The sequence below is a fragment of the Corvus hawaiiensis genome, chromosome 3, assembly GCF_020740725.1.
Source record: "Corvus hawaiiensis isolate bCorHaw1 chromosome 3, bCorHaw1.pri.cur, whole genome shotgun sequence".
Taxonomy (NCBI): Eukaryota; Metazoa; Chordata; class Aves; order Passeriformes; family Corvidae; genus Corvus; species Corvus hawaiiensis.
The window spans coordinates 115,064,868-115,087,317 of NC_063215.1; the positions used below are offsets into that span (position 1 = coordinate 115,064,868).

Genomic DNA, 22,450 nt, shown 5'->3' on the forward strand with positions numbered 1-22,450 from the left:
TCTCTTTGGATATACAGAACCTTAACTATAAATATAAAGGTAAATGTAAAATTGCAGTAACAGCTAATGCAGGACGCTTTGAAAATGCAGCCCTAAGTAGAATTTTTGAGTGGAAGTGTAGAGACTGAAAATGATGTCTTGCATTTCTTTCATCTTTACAACAGTAGGAAATAGAAAGCGTACAAAGAATGGGTGTGCTTTGTGTCTAGGTACCAGCCATTGAAGCCAGCAAACCTTTAATATTGCATTTCTGACGATAGGCAGAAGGTCTTGCATTATTTACAAAATGAAGATATTCTGTGACACAAAGCTGCAAAATCTCCAGCTTTTACTAAAATGTATTTGAGGAGACTATTTGACACAAGAAAGGCCCATAGGTTAGCCTAGGGAGATTTTAAATACAACCTAATTTATAATCCCGAAGAAGAAGGAGTAGAATCTTGAAATACATTGAGCTTATTCAGATAAACTAAGCATGCTACCAAATGTAATTTGGTTTCAGGTCTGAGCCAGAGTTGTGTTTTGTTGAGAAGGTAGCAGGGATACCAGATTTCTGGAGATACCATATTTATTTATGAGGTGTAGTTGAGGATTCTGTTTGGGAAAAGTCTTTCAATGATGTCTTGCTCTTCTACCCTGCACAGAGTCTTTTCTTGAATGGAATGAAGATCAGATAGAGAAAACAGCAGTGTTTTAGGAATATGTGTACAAACTGTATTTATTCTGTGTAAACTTCCTTAACAATTTCTTGTGTTGGTGAATTCACCAAGATCCTGAAAGACTGTTAAGGTCTCTCAACAAAAGCAGTGGCCTTTATTCTCATAAAGGCATTTTAGAGATTAGATCATGATACTTTAAAAGCTGTGTTGGATATACATTTGTATATATAAATGCATCATTCCATGAAGGAAAAAATAGCACATACTGTGTTGTGAAGAATCACAGAATTGTTTAGTTTGGAAGGAACCTCTGCAGGTCCAGTGCAGCCCCCTGCTCAAGAAGGTTTTCTCTTGTTTTTGAAATCCACATCAATAAGGGAATAAATATATTCACTCTTCCTTGCCCCACCTTTTCCTGCTCAAACTTTGTGTTCACATCTGTCCTTCTTTCCGGTCCATTGTGTGTCTTATGGATGCTTTTGCAGGCAATATGGAATGGGTAATGTGGAATAGGATGGAATAGGAATGACCCCTATGCAGAGATGGTCTGTGGTTGTTAAATTGGTTGTTGAGCTATGTCCTCAGCCAGTGTTGTGGTCTCCTTATGGAAGCCACTGATCTGTAGATTCCTACTTGAAAACTCCTTTTGCAAACAAACTACAGCGATGTGCAAATCTACGGAGTAAATACTTTTCAGGGAAGCTTTAATGCAAATAAATTGACTTGTAATGCATAACTTTGGCTTTGTGATTCCTTTGTGTTTAGGGCAGTAGTGGCTGTGTTAGGATCCAGTGAGTGGACACCTGGCCAGTGCTGTTTCATAGAATCATGGAATGGTTTGGGTTGTAAGGACCTTAATAGATGAAATTCCTCTACCCTGGGCAGGGACACCTTCTCTTAGAACAGGTTGCTCAAAGCTCCATCCAGCCTGGCCTTGAACACTTCCAGGGATGGAGCATCCACAATTTCTCTGAGCAACCTGTGCCAGTGAATCACATTTACAGTGTGATTATAAATCTCGCTTCAACCTTGCATGTGTTATTAGCCCTTATCTAGCACACACGTGCAGCATTGTCTGTCTGGCCTGTCCCTCTGAGTCCAAGCTCCCAATGCCCAGAGGAATTTCACATGCAAATCTTGTATCCTATACAGATTGTTTGAGCTACACTGTGTGAGATAGATATTATGATACAATTAATCTCTTTGTAGGCATATGTATTATCTGTCAGAATCAGACTGGTCCTGTAAGATTTGGGGAATAAGAGGTAATTTAATGCATCACAGATGAAGCAGCTGCATATGAGAGAAGAGTTATGTCATTGTTACCATGAACCAGAGGGTAGAGTGGAGAAAGAAGAGGTCTATCTCCAGACAGATCAGTATTTACCTATGAAGTGAATGTTTCTGTCAAAAGTTCATTCAGCCTTTGTGTCCAGATACAGCTGGGAGGCTTCAGCGCTGTAGCATGTGAACTAACTCACCACCACCACGAGTCTGGGAGCAGAGAGAGGAAGCCCCAGGCAGAGATGATTTGTGGGAGTGGTGGCACTGAGAAGCAGTCAATTAAACACAGTACTGCAGTGCTCAAAGCTGAGGGGTTTGTCCTCAGAGTGATCAAAATGGTTGTTTGAATTGCCTTCGGAAGGCTGGTTGGGAAGCAGAACTGGATGGATACAATAATCGGAGTGCTTATTGCCTCTTGAAATTTTAATTGGACTTGATGTTATAATATCAATTAAGCTTGAAGGTGCAAGCTTGGGCTTGTGGAAGTTGTAGCCTCCTGCGGAAGGCCCAGTGCTCGCAGAGCAGCGCATTTGTAACCTGGGCCAGCAGCTCTGCAGCACCAGCTCCTGCTCGGGACACTTAGTCCTGGCCCTGTCCCTGTGCCTTGCCCAAGTGGCTTGAAATAGGTGCAAGGATATAAAGTGAATTGGAGATGGTGGCAGACTGAACTCCCTTTCTATGATGCCTTTTCCTGGTCTTAAAATCAAGAATCAAACATGGTTAGAAAGGAAAAAGGGATTTTACCTCTGTATTTATTTTAACGATCTTTAGGTGCACCACGTCCAGGTTGAATGCACCAAAATGCACACTGCAATGCACACCCACAATAGGTCTGCTATATCATTATAGGTCTTACTCATTAGCATATCTATCAAAGATTCCCCAGTGAGAGGCTCAAGTGAGCCCCCCTCCCCCAGGAACCTTCCCCTGGATGGTTCTATCTTGGTTTACAGAATGTGTTCTGGAGAGGACCTTGGGGTCTGTGGTTTCTAAGATGTCTAGTCTCCTAGCTGAACAAAATAAATCTAAGAATGTAGGCTAAAAACCGCTAAGAATACAAAAGCTATAAAAAGGTATATAAAAGGGCTATAAAAAGGTGAAAAATCATCATGGCATCATCTATGTCTTAAACACTTTTCTGGGATTGGGAGTAAATGTAGCAAACACATAAGCTACTGTCTTACCCTGTAAGTTTTATATGACAAAAGTGATGTAGTTTGGAGAGGTGTAGTGTTTTTACAGAGATCAGTAGCAGCAAAGCTTCTGAGGAAGGCCTAGGCAAAAGAGTTTGTTTCTTTCTTTACAGCTTAACTGAAATTTATCTTTCAAAATGTATTAAATGTAATGAAGAATGTACAAAGTACATCCTCTTTAAGGGACCTACATTTTTTCTTCATTCTAACCTCTCTTGGATGTAGATCTAGAATTCTTTTTGTTCATAGTAACTCAAACAAAAAGCTTTTTAATGAATTATCTGCCATTTATCACTATTTAAAACTTAAGGATTCATTCATTTAGCATTGTATCTCTCTAACCTTTTTTTTTCTCATCTGTAAAATTGTAGAAAAATTGAATGAGTTGTTCTTTAGAGTGATTTCAGTTTATTTTTCCTGTATTAAAAACTTAGAGGCATAAGTGTTTTCCTGCCTTTTGTTAGAGGAGATACTTTAGATACAAGTTTGTCTGCATGTTGAATTTGTCTTTTGTTGTCTTTGAAACCTGCCCACATTTACTAAAGTTTCAACCTGTTGGAAAATTTCCATTGCATTTTCTTAGTAGGTAGATCATCTAAGAATATTCTGTCTGCAGCAAGAATGTGCTCCATTGATCCCTCTATGGTCAGTGCTTTAGGAATTGGACAGGACTTTGTTTGCAGGTGTTTTTTCTGGCAGTAGGTCAGTAATTTAAAAATTTCCCCTGCTAGTATGAAGACAAGATACAGCAGCTGATAGGAGTAAAAAAAGCTAAAGTTATGTAATTTTAATTTAATACTGTAGTGCATTCTGCTAGACTGCAGCACTTTGTCTTCATTAAAATATTATTTCAATATGTAACTACCTGTGTCAGTGTCTTGCCAACTAAATATTTTTATAGTACTGCGGAGTTTGTTTTTTAAAATCACTGGCTTGCAAGTTTTTAGGCAGCTCTTTCTAGAGATGCTGGAAATGACAAGCAGAGCTTCCTCAAATACAGGTTTCACTGTGTTTCCAGTAGGCATAACTAGAAGTTATCCAGGAAATAAAGCAGAAATAGTAGTTCTTTAACTTGTTAACTGACACTTTAGGGACTACTATTGAACTGAAAATAACATCAAAGCTTAAAGGACAGACACAACAGGGCCAGGTTCAGACTCTGCTGCGTAGAATAGATGATAAAATACAGGTAACCTGTAACTTCTGTCTTTAGCTTCTGAAAAGTGAAGAGTCATACTTTGGCAGTGGAGTAAACTAGATTAATTTTTCCATTCTTGACTCTATGTGAGTAATGCAAGTTTCCATTCTATACTCCTTTAAAACAAGTTCCAACACTTTGTGTCGAGGTACTGTGTGTTTCATAGCTAGACAGGCTCCAGCAGCCTGTCAAAGCTCCATAAGCTCTCTGCTTATGGCTCACAGAAAGCAAACTAGATTTTCATTTCTCCTTCCATTCAACAGGAGCCTCTTTCATGTCTGAAAATTGAAAACGCGTGTTTTTCAGTGTGGTGCATGGATGTGTGTGTGCCCTCTGGCACACCTGTTTCTAATTTCCTGACTTGAAAGCATCTCCCATCAAAAGAAGCAGAAAAACAGTTTCTCTCTGACATGCTGCTCAGAGGCCCTCGCTTTGCACAAGGCCTTCCTTTCGTTTGCCATCTTGGTTCCATCGGAGGAACATTATAAGATGCAGAGCACGCAATGTATGGGATGTTCAGCTTATATTGTGCTGGGTTCTTTCTCCTCTTGTTGTGGTTATTTCAAGCATTAGAAATCTTCTTGAGAAGTCACTATGCTGAGGAAAAAACCCAGTGATTTGATCCTTAGTTTCTTGCATGAAACTCAAATGAAAGATTCAAGTCTGTGGCAGGTTAAGGTTTGTATACCTATTTTATTTATACAGTTTTAGTTACTGTTTGGTACAGGAAGATTAACATTTAAAAATTACAGCTCAGATTTCTTACCTTTTTTCAGAATCATATGCAGTGTAAAGTAGTATCTAGTATAATAGCTAAAATTTGAAGATGGTAACAATCTTAAAAGATAAAAATATCACAAAAACCCCCCCTTGTAACTTGGTCGTTGTGGAAGTTGTGCATAGGCTAACTAGCAACAACTACTGCTGAAATAGTAACTTGAGGGGATTACTGATACATCCATAACAACTAAATTATAGTAGGATAACAGAAGAAAAAGAGACTATGAAAAAAAAGGTTGTAGATTCCCAGACTGTTCTTGTGCAAATCTTGCAGTAATCAATGAGGAGTATTTGAATAGGAGGTAAAATTGTATTATTCTCAGAAATTATGCATATGAATACCTACAGAAAAGAGTTCTATTTCACTGTTGGTCTGCCTGGCACTTTGAAAGAAACTGTAATGTGGCATGATCCAAGATACGTGTCTCTGAAAATCAGTGTTGATGTTTCTGTATGATCTTCAAGTGATTCCGTATATGATCTTCAAGTGATTTTCAGGCAGGAATAGAAGCTTCTGGTTGAAGACAGGTTTTCTGGGATCTTCTAGAGTTTTGTTTGGGTTTGTAGTTTGTTTACAAAATAATGCTGTTGTGGCTATTAAGCCTCATTCTTCTTTCTTTCCCTTGTCATAGGAATCTGTTGCCAAATACCTCTGGAGCCTTCAGGAATCTGTATATTTTTCCCTTTAATCTAGGAGGCTAGAAACTTGCATCAAAATATCTATGTATTTATCTATTTGATTTTCATAAAATCTTAGAATGGTTTTGGTTGGGAGGGACCTTAAAGCCCATCAAGTTCCAACCCCCTGCCATGGGCAGGAACACCTTCCACTAGAACAGGTTACTCAGAGCCCATCCAACTTGGCCTTGAACACTTCCAGGGATGGCACATTCAGAACTTTCCCGGGCAACTGGTTCCAGTATCTCACTACCCTCACAGTAAAGAATTTCTTCCTAATATCTAATTTAAATCTACCCTCCTTCATTGTAAAGACATTCCCCCTTGTCCTGTTACTCCATGCTCTTGTCAGAAGTCCCTCTCTGTCTTCCTTGTAGCCCATTTAAGTACTGGAAGGTGCTAGAAGGTCTCCTCGGAGCCTTTCCTTCTCCAGGTTGAACAAAGCCAATGCTCTTAGCCTGTTTCTGTATTAAAGGTGCTCCAGCCCACAGATCATCCTCACGGCCCTTGTCTGGATCTGCTCTAACAGTTCCACATCTTTCCTGTGCTGGGGACCCCAGATCTGGATGCAGCACTGCAGCTGGGGTCTCACCTGAGCAGGCAGAGCAGCAGAATCCACTCCCTCCCGTGCTGCCCACCCTGCTTTGGATGCAGCCTGGGCTGCAGTTGGTTCTCTGGGTTGCAAGCACATGTTTTCAGGTCATGTTGAGTGTCTTGTCCACCAAAAACCCAGACATCCTCCTCAGGGCCACTCTCAATCCATTCTCCTCCAATCCAATCCATCCTCCTCAGGGCCACTCTCAATCCATTCTCCTCTTCTATTTGTGATTGGGGTTACCCTGGCCCAGGTGCAGCACCTTCTTCTTGGTCTTGTTGGACTCCAAGAGGTCCACACAGACTCACCTTTGCAGCCTGTTCGGGTCCCTCTGGATGGCATCCCTTCCCTCCAGCACGTGACTGCACCACACAGCGCGGTGTCATCGGCCGAGTGTGCTCTCAGTCCCACTGTCCCAGCTGCTGACAAAGGATTGAACAGCACGGGCCCCTGAGGAACACCACTCATCCCTGGTGTCCACTTGGACGTGGAGCCATTGCCACAGCTCTTCTAGTGTGACTGTCCAGCCAATTCCTTATCCACTGAGCAGTCTGCCCATCAGATCTGTGTGTCTCTTTAATGTACAGACAAGGATGTTGTGCCGGACGGTGTCAAATACTTTGCACAAGTCCAGGCGGACGGCACCAGTTGCTCTTCCCTTACCCTCCAATGCTGTAACCCCATTGAAGAAGGTCACCAAATTTGTCACACATGATTTATCAAAATAGTCTCTATAAATTATTTGTTTTCTGTTAGAAGCATTTTTCCCTTTGCCAGTAGCAATCCCAGAGGAAGGCAATTAATTGTACTTAGCCCTGCAAACACGGACAACAGCAGTTCCAACAGTAGTATTTTTGTCAGCGGAGGAGTTACAAGTAGACAACATGGTGTTTGCAAAATACTACTGTGTTAGGAAAATAATTTGTTTACTATATGAAACAGTTACTTCAGTGTGAAGCACTAATTTAACCCAGTAAATTTTTCCAGCTAGTCATCTCCATTTGAGTCACTCGTGTGAAGTCTTAGAGAAGCATTTGTCTGTCATTGCAAAATATTCATCTCTGAAATATAATGAGCTTCAGGTTACTGAAGAAGTCATCATCATAACTGGGAAAGGGTAATAAAATGATTTAAACTCTGTGTACAGGAAAATTACTAAAATGAATGTATTTGACACTTCAATGTAGAATTGAAAAATTCTTAGTGGGAGTCCCTCTTGGTTTGGTTTTAGTATTATTCAGGGAAAGAAATGCCAAATGTATTAACACATGGAGTTAAATGTAGTATAATGTGAGATAGTTAAGCAAATGAACCAGATTTACATTTTCATCAACTTATGTGCGTGATTTGGAAATGTGTTCAAGTAGCTTTCACTGTAATTGCTGTCTTGAGTCATGTTAATACAAGGCTTTTTGGAAGTTGGCTAATGCTGGCAGTTAGACTAAAGTGACTGGAACTATAAATTTGAACCCACGACTTTATATTATATGTTATAAATCAGTTTTGATTGCTGTAGTAATGTATCAATTCATTTTGTGTCTAGTCCTAGTGTTATCTACAGTGCATCCCCAGTTTGAGGCTATAGAGATGTATAGATCTGCTAAACCTCCAAGAAGTTTGGTTCTGACTTGAGATAATTGAAAGTGTAGTTCTTTTTCTCAGCCTTTATCTGGTCAAAGTATGTGAAACACTGCTTAGGTTTGTTTGGTTTTGTTTTCTGTTTTTGTTTGTTTGGGGTTTTTTTTCTGTTTAGTTTTTTGGTTTTTTTCTTCAAAAATAGATGTTCCTACATCAAAAACTACAGTAACAAATTTTTCTTTTCCAAATGGGGGAATTGTTTTCCTTAGTTATCTGTTCCTGCAGACTACCAGCAAGTGATGTGTTGAAAGATTTTTACATACACTGCCAGCAGCAGTCTGTAAGTTTATTGCCTTATAGGTTGACATAAATATGACAAAAAGAAATGACTTTGTCTGTGGGGATGTAAAGATGTGTGATGTGTTTGTAGAATTGCAAAGCTGCTTTCCTTGTGGTTGATCCTGGATCACATCAGTGGGCTGCAGCTGTTCTTAACCCATATTAAGTTTTCTCTCTCTGAATTTTTTTTGGAGCAGACTTGATGTTATGGGAACTCTTCAATAAAGTCATTCTCTTGGGGGAAATAACATTATACGTCATGCAAAAAAATGGCTATTGTTTTTTTGATGCCAATTTAGGAAATACTTGAAAATTGTGAAGTAGTAACATCTGGTTTTATTACTTGATGCATTGGAGATGCATAGGCTCACTCTGATTTCTGTGTCTCATTTGTTTGATTCCTATTCTAAATCCCATGCTTCTTACTCATATAGTTATATTTAAATGTATTGCATGTTATATTTAAAGGTACTAACAGGTTTTTTTCAAGAAAAAACCAGCTTTCTCAGCTTTTGCTGGAGCATATGCCTGCTTAGTTTTGTTCTTTACAGCAAAACTTCATATTGATTAAAGCTTCTTAGTTTTAAAAAAGTGATGTCCATGTTGTGATCTATGGGTAAAATGCATCTTGTGGGGTTTTTTCATGTTCTTCATACATCACTTTGTCTGGAATGAATAGTAGGTAACTCACAGTTCTATTGTGGACAGAAGCTTTTGAGTGGGGGTGTAATGAGGCAAATGAATGGACAGACCCTCCTGTAAGCAGCTGCAGAGGATGCTCTGTTGCACGAGCCTCTTGAAGATTATCCCCTAACCAGGACACTTCTCTCAGTAACTTGAGAGCTTGACAGTCTTGATGAAAACACTTTTTCCCTTGTGCTCTCAAGAACGACTTCTTTGGCTGTGTAACTGTTGTAGTGTTTTGGCTCTTTCATTTTCCCCTAAATTTGTAACTGGTTTTTACTCAATCTGTTTGCTATACAAAGAATTTTTTGTCTTTCTGTTGTGCCACTTGTATGTAGATTCAATGCCAAAGTGTCCCACTTCAAACAACTCAGTTTAGCTGAATTGTATTAATCAGGAGACACTGCCCATTAGCAGGGACACATAACTGAAGACCAAGGTATTTTTTTGATGATTGAACATAGCAGGATTTTGGGACACATGTACACAGTTTTTCAGCAATCTGGTTCCTGGGCTGATTCTCTGACATCTGATGCATCCATAGTGCTCCAGAGGGTGGTTTTTCTAATCTTTTAAATGAGGGGGGTAATTTTTTTTTTCTTCTGTTTTAGCAATCTTTGAAGAACAGTGGGAAATCACTGTGCATTTAAGGGAAAGGGTATAATTGTGTGACAAGTTGCCAGAGAGAGAGATTCTTCGAGTAGGTTACCATGTTAATTAGGGTTTAAAAATGGTGAGAAGAACAAGAAACCAGTCTGTGAGTAGCTCCAATATGCAGTGCCAGACCTGCCAACATCTTTGTGCCATGTTGTAACCAAACCAGTCAGTGCTCTAAACTCAGCATATGCACAGTGATGAGAGACTCAGCAGGCTGCACTGGAGCTGCTTTGGGTTGGGTTTAATTATTAAATTTTTCTTTATGCCACATCTAGGCTGGCTTCAGCCAGTGTCTCTGTTCTGGGCTTGTTAGTGCTTCCAGTAAAGTGAGAGTTACCCGTGGAGACTGAGCTGCGTTTGTCTGAAGCCAGCCTAAGTCTGATGTCTTACCAGCTCCAGCTCCCTGCCACTTGGAAGCAACTAGATTGTTTCCAGCCATAAATTTGTTTCTGGAGGCTGTGTAGGTGTATTTATGGAGTTCTGTACCTGAGCTAATAAGTCCAACTGGATTACAGCAGATTTTTTTTTTTATGGCTCCAGTGCTTGCATCATCTTGTTGTGTTTAATGAGAAATATGCTAGAAATATTTATATATAATTGTGAACTGACTGTATCTGATTTCTCTCTGTATATTCTGGTGTCTAATGCAGTCTTAGGCCCTGATAAGTTACAAATCTGATTAAAGTGCAGTTGCTTAAATTTAGATAATTTGAGGTCATTGTTACATTACAACTCTACATTAGTTATGCTTTTCTTTCTGTCCTAACTGGATAACACAGTTCACCTGGCTCTTGGTTAGACCTCTTCTAGCTGCTTTGTCTACTTCCCTGCCATTGAGAAAAAATGTCAACAAATGGGAGGCCTAAGCAGTGTAATGACCTTGGTCTATATGGAGAAGGTATCAGCAGTGGGTTTTCCTGTCCAAAAAACCCCAGTTGATCCAGTAAACATGCATGGTGCCACTTGGCTGCAGCTGTATGTCCCAAAGCACAGTACAGGAAGGGAAAAGGGTGTAGGAGAAAAAATAGCAGGTGTGAAAGTGTTCCTACTGAACAAGTGTAGCAGTAATGACCTGCTTGTCTTCACCAAAAATAGGTTTCAGGGGATAGGTACAGAAAGCACTGAGGCAATAAGTGGTTGTTTGCAGAACCTTTTTAATTTCTTAAGGACAAACCTTTAAAAATTACAGGAATTTGTATTAGGAGTCCAATGACCAGCCACTGTGGCAAAAAGGCATGGGTGAATTAATGTATTCCTTTGTTGAAGAAAGGCTGAATCAGATGGTAGAAGAAGTAGGAGATTCTGTCATGCAAAAGGAGTTACTGTGTCACTGAAGTTGTTCTCAGTTTGAAGAGTTGCATGCAAGGATCATTCCCAAGAGAATGATTAGTAAGAGGATTCTATCTAGAGAGAGATTACAAGTCACAGATAGTGTTGCTGTTTCTTCTTTCTGTTACGTAAATTTTGTTTGGTTTATGCCTTTGTGCACTCAAAATTTCAGGAAAGTTGTGAGAAAACCACTGACTTAGTTTAATTTTTGCATGACTCAGTGTCAACCTTTTTTAAAAAATATATATATATATGGCAGAAACTTGTCATATGCATCACTATTAAGAAACTGTCATTACTTTGCATCACCACAGCCAAATTAATGTGATGATGTAAATTAATGACAGGGTTTCCTCGTAGTGATATTTATATTTTGACTATTCCCAATCTTAATATTTCTATAGGTTGTGGAGAGCACCTTGTCCGGACCATACTGGCCAGAGAATGTTCATGTGCTTTGCAAACAGAGGATGCCCACCAAGCTCTCCTAGAGACTATGCAAAACAAGTTTATTGGTAAGTATATGGTCCTGATTTGGTTAAATGTCACCCAACATTGTTGAAAATGCAAGTAACTCTATTAAATAAAGATACTCATGATTTCTGTTGAAGCCTTGTGTTGCAGTTGGCTTCAGATTTAGTATTGTGTTACATCTGAAAAATGTTAAACTACTGAAGAATATATTAGGAAATTTAAAGGAAAACCCTTGGAAATACCTCAATTGTTATGTGAGTCGTAGAATACCCAGAGAGGTTTGAAGAAAGAATTTCCTGTCTGAATCACGGGCTGTGGTGTACAATTGCATATTTTAGAATTGATGGGTTAGGAGCATTAGTAAAAATTACTCATCATGTTAACCCTTTTAAAAATAGTAGACTTCAAAACCATTTCATGTTCTAATTAAATGCTTTGGACAGACAGATTCTGGTTTGCTATTTACATCATAAAATTAATTTCTTGAAAAAGTGAAATAGACTTTATTAAAAAAAAATTTTTCTTTGATTTAAGAGAATTGTGCAATATGTCTTCAATTTCTTGTAAATATAGATCTTGTTTTCTTTCCTCAAGTCATAAGCAAAATATGGATGTGGAATTTTAAAATAACCATAAAATCTTGCCCTTTCCAGTGTAGCTTCTGCCATATATGTTGACTTGCAGTGGCTTCATAACCCTTAAAATTTTTCAAGCTTTAGAATCCACAGACAATTTTCATCTTCAAAATTTCTTACAGACAACATAATACTTGTATATTGTATTGCAAAGCTCATTTTATGATACTTTAATTAGAACTGAAAGAGGGACCTATACACACCTTTTGAGGTCCTAGGGACTGATGCCCTTGGTTTTGGCAAGCAGTGTATTGCAACTTCTTGATTTCTTTTTATAGTGTTGAATCCATGTTAGATTCTGCTTCTGACATTTGACTGTTTGAGGGGAAGTCACCTTCGCATTGGAAGACTGCACTTGATAACCTGCTGTCATACTGCAGTCATTTCTAGGTGTTGTAAGAGTGCACAACACTCTGTGTGTTCCCCAAAAAGATTCTAATCCAAGCCGCAAAAATGTAGCTTTCTATATTTAATCACTCATTCCAGTGCATTGTGGCCCAAAATTAGGAATTTGTGTACCCAAAAGAAGCCCTTAGGAAGGCTGCTTGTGATAGCTGTGCTAATTTGTAGCCCTGCTTTGCAGGTGTTGTAGGGATGTGGCCTAACTTCAGGGAAGTCGGATCTTTAGTCCACACTCTCAAAATGTATTGTTCTGTTTGTGGTAAGAGTACTAAAAGCAGGCACAAATTGTACGTAGCCTTCTGCAATTTCACATTAGTGCAGGCACACACACAAGATGGAAAGCTACCGATGAAGTAATTCATAGAGACTGGCTGATAAAAACCCCCAAAACAAGTATTTTTTAGTTAAATGTGCCTTCTTTAAGTTGCTTTGAGTTTTCTGGGTTTTCTTTGTTCTGTTCGGTAATGGTTAGCAAAAAATGCAAGTCTTCTTTTGCTGTTTAATGCAAACATATTTTGCCCCCACTTTGCATAACAGATGTTTTCATTTAAAATGTTAACTGGCTCCTATGTGATACATACGTTGTGTTGTTTACTGAAAATGTGAAAATGTTTCTGTTGGAGATAAGAGCATATTAAATGTTGCTGAAGTTTTTGTTACACCTGAACTATCAATTGCAGAGAAAGAGGAGCTGCACAGGTGGAGGTACCAGGCTAACAGTGTGATGTGTTATTGCCTTGAGAAAACACACAAAACCCAGCTAAACAGCAGGGAGTGAAAAGAGTGTGAGACAGGATAAAATTAATGCTTTTCATGAAAAGAAAATTGAAAAAAACATTTATATAACATTTATATAAAAGCTTTGTAATTCCTTTTTAGAGTTTCATGTTTTAATTTGGAACAGGTCTGGCTTGTATTTTCAGAAACTTACCACTGCAAGCTTTTGCTGCCTGACAGCAGGAATGTGTACTATCTGCTCAGTCATCTATCTGGGCAGTGCTGATGTGGGAAAAAAAGACACAGCCATCTTTGTTTTTTGTGTAGGTGAAGTGCTTGGATTAGAAGACATAAAATCTAGTTTGTGCTCAGCTGTCCTGTGAATGAAGACTGATCAAGGAAAACATCACAATACAGATACATCTTGCTGGTTACACGTGATGTAGTATTGAGTTTGTAGCTGGTAGAGAAATTTTGGAAATCTTTGCAATTCTGCAGATGGAATGCAAAGTTATATGTGGCAAATGCAGTGCAACAGTTAAAAATGTGCGTTACACGTAAAACAGCAGGGTTATACTAAATAGGGTTTTTTTGCTGTGACTTTTCATAGGTGATGTGCTAGTTGATAGCACAGGGTGTGGTACGGTGCAGGCTTTCTTACTGTGAAACAACAGGATAAAATGGGCTAGTAGACTCCTTGCTGATGGCATGGATGCTTCCCTTGCCTTCCTTAGAGCCCTGTTTTGTGGTCTTGTCAAACTGTCACCAGAATTATACTGGACCAAGGCTGAAAAAACCCCAGCCTTTAACAAAGCTGAGCTAGAACGTTTTATCAGAAGTCAAAATGTGTGTTACTTGTATCAGGGGAATGAACAGCTGATTTTGGGAGTTGCCATCAGATTGGTGCTTCCTGTTTACAGGACTCTCCGAGTCTCTGCAGAGCTCTGGGAATCCTTCCAGCTAGGGAATGCCTGGCTTAGACAGTGAGTGCTGTTTAAACAGCAGGTGATGAGCAAACTCATGTCAGATGTGCTTCTCTCATCCTTCCTCAGAGCCAGCTTACTGTGGAGAATGCACAACTGATGGTTGAATCAGAGGTGAGAGAAATTAAATTTAGACTTTTGTAAATGGAATGGGATCCATATCTTTAGTCAAAGAGCATGAAAGGCTTGGTTCACCGTTGAAGAATGGTGTTCTGTAAACACAAATACCTTCCAAACAGAAGAACAGAGGATTTTGTTACTCATCATTCCTTTCAAATGCAGCCAAATTGGTGGAATGTCGACTTAGAGTAAATATTTGTGTCATCTCACTGGCGGGAAATCTGGGCATTTAACAATGGCAACGTTAGCAATGGTACTTTAAAACTTCTTATGAAGTATTAGAAAATAATGAGCTGAAAGACATAGTTGGAATCTGATATTTGTTCTTTCCTTAGCGGAAATATGTTTCTCTATTCTTGTATTTTTAAACTGTGCTTCAGTTGAGCGAAGTCTGCAGAAAGGTAATACCAGAAGGATAATGCTGACACTTTCTCTTCTAGAAATTTAGTGTCAAAATCCTTTCTTCTGAGCAGGAGTTTGGACAGCTAGGAATCATAGAATATGAATTTCCTGATAATTAGTTATGCTTGTTGGGGAGGAAAAAGCCTCATACTTTAACAGTAACAAGACTGTGATTGGCATTGCACAGTGTTATAGTTACTTTATAATACATTATAGTTTCCTTCTGTGCTGCATCACTTTAAGCTTTGGTGTATCCTTTGTGGTTTTCTAGCAGAGGAAACAAACTATGGAAGCATTATTATGCTTCTCCATGACACAGAGGAAAAGATTTCAGAAGAGAGTGAAGTGATCCTGAAGTTTCATAAACACAACATGGTGATGTTCCACAAGGATTTGTCTAGGTCCTCCCTATGCTTCTCCATGTCAAAAGCATTGGGATTTTATTGGTCTGTGGTATCCTCAGTTATTTAATTTCTTAGAATCTTCCCTGTAATGTTTTAAAGTGCATGTGTTTTCCCTTGCAGCTTCTTTAAAAATTCAATATAGATGTTGTAACTTAATGTATCATGAAATACAAAGACCTCTGATTTGAGACAGCTTGTGCTTAAACGTTCAGCAAATAATGGTGCATGAAATTAAAAGCAGGCTTCATTTAGTGCTTATTATATTCCTCTAATGTTTATTTCAATTGTTACCTTGGAGTTTAGTGGGATACATAGCAGAAGCAGTGGCAAACAGCTTCACTTTCACACGTTCTGTACACAAGCTGACAGTCCAGTGGCTGAGGTGATCTATAGACTGTTGACCTGAAAAAGTCAGAATTTCACTCACACGATGCACAAGAAGGTTCAGAACTGTTTTGCTGCCCTCTGTTAAAACTGGGGGATGCTGAAGCACTTAATTGGTTACACCACACCACGGTCAGTGTTTAGACCAGAGTTTTAAGCCTTTGAAAGCTGATGTAAACAATGAAGCTGGTAATGGTTTCTCTGCTGAGGAAGAGTATGAGTGTAAAACATCTGATGAACAGCTGGTTCATTCTTCAGCTGGGTAAGTGCAAATAAAACACTTCTCTTACAGCTTAGTGTTGAATCTGTGCTAGAATGGTTCTGTGCAGTAACTACAAATGGGGAAAAAAGGCACAGGATCAGAAGTGAACAACTCATATCAATCCCGTGATCTGGAGGAGGCAATCCTCATCATGGGAGAGCTTTAATTCAAAAGAGATGTTGAAGAAAAAGTGTTCTTCCCTTGTAGCTGTAGCTTCTCCAGAGCAAGGCTGAATGTTGAGGCCGTTATTTGCCTTAACACTTGTGAAATCTCTTAAGTTCTGTTCCTGATCAGTGGCTGAACCTGGGTCGTGGTGTTCAGTTCTGGCTGCTCTTGCAGAACTGAATGGGATCAGTGAATGTGGAGTTGCCGTGAAGACCTGTTTGCTTGCTTTTGAGAGACCATTGCTACAGATTAATAACATACACAAATAAAATACACAAATAAAAATGTGATAATGCTTTCTGTATGTCACATAGCAATAACAGAATAGTTGAGCTTTGAAAGAGAGAAACGTGTTTTGTAAAATGCAGTTTTGTGACTGGGGAAGGTGAGGATTAGACCAAAACTAATGAAATATGGGGTTTGTTTCATTTTTTTCCTACCCCTTCTCTCTGGTGTGGCCAGCCAGTGCTAACATTATTAGTTAATGCTGCAGTTGAAGTTCTGCTTTGGATTTTTCATGCCGCATTCCTCAGTGGTATGCCAGTGTAACTGGGAAAGGAAGACAGAGCTTCATGAGACTTAAAATGATATTTAAAGCCCAAGGTTTTGTAATTTTGTCATTAGCAAGCTATTAGATCAAAGATTTATCTAGCAATTCTATTTTATTGCAGTGGAAAACAGTATTTTTGGCTAGTAGGCGTATTTTGGTTTTAACTAAATTTTGAATTTGTATGGGAAAATCTATCTTTCTGAAGAGTACAGAGAGCAAAAATGGTGTAGGAGGTGGGAGCCAAATAACTTTTTCCTTCTAGTGAGAAACATTCTGCCTTTAATATGCATGGCAGTATTTCAGTTCCACCTTTTCTCTTTCTCTTGAAATACTAGTTAAATGTAATGTATATATAAAAAAGTCATTACTTACATTGTTATTTTTTACAGAAGTCTGCACTGTTATTTCTTTTTCTCAATGGGTTGGCTGTAACAAAATGAGTTTTAGAACTAAATGAGTGAAATATGCTCCTAACCTTTGAATTCACAGTGTTTTGAGAACACTCAGATTAATTCCTGTGTATGGTACAGGGATTCTCTTTAGAAATAAAATATAATACTGGTTTTGTACCATTATTTTTACAGATTTAATGATGGACAGATAGCATTCGACTGTCTGGAATTTTGTGTACTGTAGACCTACTCATTTGCACTGTATTGCTGTGTTAAAATGCACTCTTTAACGTAATTGTAATCATCATCAGTAACTCTGCATATCTAGAAAGATCTTTGTTTAAAAAACGTATTATGTTTGAATCACTCTTGTAACATTTTTTGAAAAATTCCTTTAATTGGAAAATAAGTAACTTTTAAACAACAAGCTGATCAGCACGTATTTAATTTGGCTTAGAGTCTAATTTTTAAGAGCAGAGAAACAGCCTGAATTTACTGTAACATGGAATACTTTAATATTATTGTAGGCAACTGGTTTTTACTGACACTTTTTAGAGTTTGATTCCCCATACCTTAGGCAGTGAATTGGAGACACACACTCTATTGTTGCTGATTTTGCACTGAAATGATTTAGCTGAACTTGCTGCTGAAGGCATTCAGGATGGGTGAGGGTGTAGTCACACAATTTGCTTCTGATGTCTCTGGGAATGGCAGCCTTCAGCAGAAATGGGGAAGCAGGGTGGCCCTTGGAAGTGGTGGGGGTGGGAAGATCCTGAACCGTTGTGGGGTTGTGCCAGTGACTGTGTTTGTGTCTTCATCTGCTGCTTGTGTTTGGAGATGAAAACAAGGGGTATGTTCTTTTTTCAGACTTCTCCCACCATTCCAAGAGTAATGCTCATTCTGCAGGTGATGATGAAATGGTGTAGAAGATCAAAAGGGCAAGCAAGGCTCTGTTTTTGACTGTAGGAGAGATAATGTCTCCCATCATCTTTGCTTTGTTTGCATAACACAAACTTCTAAGATATTTGGTTCAATACTCCATTCAAATTACCTGCTACAAGTCACTTTAAGTAATTTTATTAATCTCTCTCTCACACCAGTAGTACTGTTACAAAGTTGGTGCAGTGTAACCTGGTTTCACGTGACATAACCAACATCTTCTTACTCCAAGGGCCCAACCTGCATCATTCTTAAAGAAGTCAGTCTTGCCCATCTATTGTGTTTTATGAGTGCTGAAGTTAAGACTTTTATCATGCTTTTATCAGGTGTAGTGCTATTAAGTTAATCCTCTTCTGGAGTTTTCTAGTTGCAGTAGGGTGGCAGTGTACTCAAGCAAAGGCTGAATTAATAGTCAGTTTTCCAGCTTTTGAGTGGTCTTCAAAGCCTTTTGAGTTTTGTGGACTTGCAGTAAAGCTTCCATGGTGCTTATTTGTTGAAGGAAGTAATTTGTTTAGAAAAAATAGTGTGCATATTTAGGGCAATGTAATGGACACCATGTTTAATGTCAATAAATAAATGCTGTTTATGCTGACAGAACTGGGGCTCTCAGTTGTTTATGTAGAGGTGGAGCATCTTTTTTGGTGAAGCTGTAAGCTGAAGATTTCGTCTTATGTGCTTGAAGCTCAAGTTTTAAATTACTTATTTAAACCCTCTTTCAAAATATGTGTCACAAAACACTTGCTTTGAGCAGTTGCTTTTCTCATTCTGTTTCACTGAAGATGAGTATTTCATTCTTGCAAAGAAATCCCTGCAAAAATGGAAGAATTTTGATAAAAATACAGTGTTAGCCACCACATTACGTGTTTTGCTGCAGACTTTCCACATGGAAAGAAATACACTGCTAAGCTGAGGGGGTGCTAAGCCAGAAAACAAGAAGCCCAAAGGTCTGGCTGCACCCTCTAAACCCGCAGCTCGCCACACGAAAAGGAGGGGAGGGTGAGCTCCTCGCCCGAAGGAGCTTATCCTGAGCTGAGCTGTGGGGGCACGCAGGCAGAGGCAAAGAAGGAAGGAGTGACTCTTCATATGGGTTCCATGAGCACGTTTATTGCGGTGAAAATTCCAGGGACGAAGAGCAAATTTTGGAGAGGGTCCAGGGATCTCACAGTCGGGGCAGGAAAGGCGGGAATAAGGGATTCAGCCAATAGGGTAGGGCCAAGGAAGCGGGATTGACAACGAGGTAACCAATGGGGATAGCTCAGAGGAGGGATTACAGGGGGTAGCCAGTGCGGTACCGAGTAACAGAGAAACTTCTAGAACTGATACATATTTAACTAAGGGAAATGAATATTTACAAACTTATACATAAAACAGGGCGGGGAGAACAAGAACCAACCGGGCTAGAATAGGCAAATCACCGAATCAAGGGGTGGTGGGATCTCACCCTCACCGCGAGGCAGTCTCTAAGCGTTGGTGCCCCCCCCGAGCTCTGTATTCCGGGGTTCCCTGTGGGGTCAGGGTGGCTGCAGCCACTTGCACCGCCACACCAAGCCTTGTAAGATTTTAAAAGACCCTATACAAGTTACTCGGATCACTGAGAATTTGATCAGTCATGATGGTGTAGTTGACAAAAATACTGGGAAAATGAAGAAATACATAATTAGCTTATTTACAGACTTCTCTTTCATTTATTTTTTGCAGAGTGTGGGAGAAACAAAACTCCTGAAAAAAGTGATTAAACTAATGGAAGCATTTCTAGAGCAAGGCTTCAGTAGCACCAACTCTATAATCAGTAGTTGGTGTCTGGTATTATGTGCATTCCTACAGTCCTAGTGTTTTACTGTGTGCTTGAATATACTGTCTGCTGTGAGTACTGTTTGCTGGCTGTGTTCTGCCGAAGTAAAACTTTTTAACCGTTCTAATTAAAGAGTAAATTAATATTTTTCTCTAGAACCTTGGAAGAATCTTTTCACAGCCCTTGAAAGGGAAGGAGAGACTGCTTATTAAAAAACAAACCTGAACTTTTTCTGACTTTTCGCCACAGAATGGCTTAGAGCCTAAATCATTTGTGCAGTTTAGTGTAAGATTAGGTCTGCAGACCAAGTTCAGGTAAAGACATTGTCTTTGAAGTGCCTGATTTTGACTTGGGGGGTAAAACTCTTCACAACTTTCCAAGGCTTGTGTTTCTATTTTAACCAAACATATTTTCCTGCTTTGTTATCGATTGCCTTATCATGGGCTGGATTCTTGTTTCACAGGGATTTGGTCGCAGTCAGTGAGTAATACAGGAGGTGTAACTGTAAGTGGTAATAGTTCTTTTACAAAGTGGCACTTTAAAGATAGTATCTGTTTGCATTAGATCAAATAAGATATTACTGTTTATTAAGCATACTGCTTTTATTATCTTCCTGCAACGTGGGCTTCTATTGCAGTGGCCACCTTGTATTACTTTCGAAGGTGGTTGCTCTAATGTTTAGAGAAAACACAGTAAAGCTTTTAGTTTTCCTTATGGTAAAGCTTGAAGTTGGATTTTATTGGGCTGTTTTGTTGTTATTTGCATTAAAGGAGTAATTTTAATCATACAAATAGCTGTGGGCAAGTTAAAGGAGTCCGATGAATAGATCTGCTCTAAACTTCTTGTGGCTGGCAAATTAGTGTCTGTACACTAATTTATTTAAAAGAAAGAATTGAAGAGAATGACATGAAATGGCTGTTGCAATTGTGTGTTCAATTTTAAATGACAGTATAATGCAGATTTGTAACTAGGATGTCTGTGGGCCTAAGTGCAAGAACTTGATTAATTTTGTGGTTCATGACATTTTAAATTGTATGTAAATTATACCATTGTTTCCACATTTAAAGCTATAGGAATCTTAATTGAAATTGCAAACCAGAGAAAGAATACTTAGGCTTGGTTCAGCTAACTTTAAAGCTTTTCCAGCTTCTGATAGAAGACTTTTATATCCTATGTCTTAAATTAACATCAGAAAAGCTACTGTAAAAAGTAGGATGTGCTTAGGCTTTTCTGCTAGTATTCACCAAACTTTTCAAGCAAGGCAGACTCTAGCAGTTTGATGGTATCTCTGTACAAAGGGCTTTAAATTGGAAAAAATGAATAAACTGTAAAAATGACCCAAATTTGCTTGATTTTTTTAGATATGTCTTTATATTAATTATAGAACAGAAAGAACCAAATACTGAGTCGCAATTTTTTTTTCAGCTTGACACTCTGTTTTTCATTATTATGTTTTCCTCGATCCATGAACAAGTAGGTTTGCACTCACAAATGTAATTTTTAATATGTTTGTTTTTTTCCATGTAGCTCTTCATTTTTTTGATTACTGGTGGATTAGTAGATTAACATTGTAGAAGATTATTCTTTTGAAACACTTAGGAAAAATAGAACTGAGGCTTTTGTAAAAGCACTTTTTGACCTGTCACTCTTTTCTACCCTTAGTGATGAGATTAAAGGGGGAAGGCAGAAAGTCAAATTAAAAAAAATGCCCAAGAAGCTCTTCCTATTGCAAATAATTCTCCCCAACGATTTTGCCCAGGTTCACCTTTCCTAGCCAATGAAGATGGTGTACTTGGAGGTGTGATAGTTCTCCGCTCTTGCAGGTGTTCAGCAGAGCCTGAATCCTCACAGGAAAAGCCAACTTTACTAGGTAAGAAATTGTTATTCATTTTTACTTCAGCTGGGTGCCAACTCAAAGTGGCAGGTGAAATAAAATCTCTGTGCATGTTTGAAAGGCACAGAGAGAACAAAAAGAATTGAAATTGAAATAATAAAAATCTAGAAAGCGAAATAGGGAACAAATAAGGCTAATACTAATAAAACTCTGGAAAAGAGCATTCTGTCTGACTCATTATTTCTGAGCAGAATTGTCATTCAGAGGGTTGTGTGGGATCCTTCTCAGTCTATGGCATAGATATAATAGTTGCTTGAGGCGAGGCAGGATGTGTTCCTCATAGGAAAAATTGCATTTTTAGCTGGGGGTAATGCATGTAGCTGTTTACTGCTTCTCAGTAGCTTATATGTGAAAAATGCTTTCTAAAAAGTTCTTTATTCCTCCGTTTTGCAGAAGAAAGTGTGTGAATTTGGAGGATACACTTAAAATTTGTAAGGGAAGTTGTTTATGGTTGTTTATTCTTGGTAATGGCCAGGAAAATGGGCTCAGATAAGCCGCAGTTACTATTTGCATTTGCACCAAACAGGACTTTCTGCTGCTTATACTGAAATCAGCAGGAGCCTGGACTTTGCCTCCACCAGTAGCTGGCTGGTTCCAAAAAGGCTTTACATCCCTTCAGCCCTGTTTCTGTCCTGGAAACACAATCCCTATCTTGCTGCTTTATGGCAGAAAAATGTGTTATGGAAAACTGTCAAGTGGTTTGTGTGGGAGAAACAGATGGAAATGGAAGGCTCTAGGCTATGAGCAGAACAGGGTGGAAATACAACCCTGAGACAGTAAAGCCTCTTTAAAGGAAGGAATTTGGGATTAGGGGCATATGAATTACTTCAGGATGATACTTGTGCCATCTCCTTTCCTGTGGTGCTCCTCAGATGTGGAGCTATGTGCTTATTTATTGGGTCACATTGACCTGTCTAATATAGGCTGGGGTTATGTTACCAGAATTAAAGTGTGACATTAT

General features: G+C 38.9%; 1 protein-coding gene across 6 annotated transcripts in view; it reads left to right on the forward strand.

The window, feature by feature from the left end:
- Window positions 1-22,450, forward strand: part of TASP1 (taspase 1) — an 84,530-nt gene that overhangs the window by 47,810 nt on the left and 14,270 nt on the right. For all 6 annotated transcript variants that reach the window (XM_048298609.1, XM_048298614.1, XM_048298610.1 and 3 more), the window contains 2 exons: window positions 11,379-11,489; window positions 21,355-21,465. In XM_048298609.1, coding sequence (XP_048154566.1) covers window positions 11,379-11,489; window positions 21,355-21,465 — 222 coding nt within the window. The remainder of the gene's footprint in view (window positions 1-11,378; window positions 11,490-21,354; window positions 21,466-22,450) is intronic.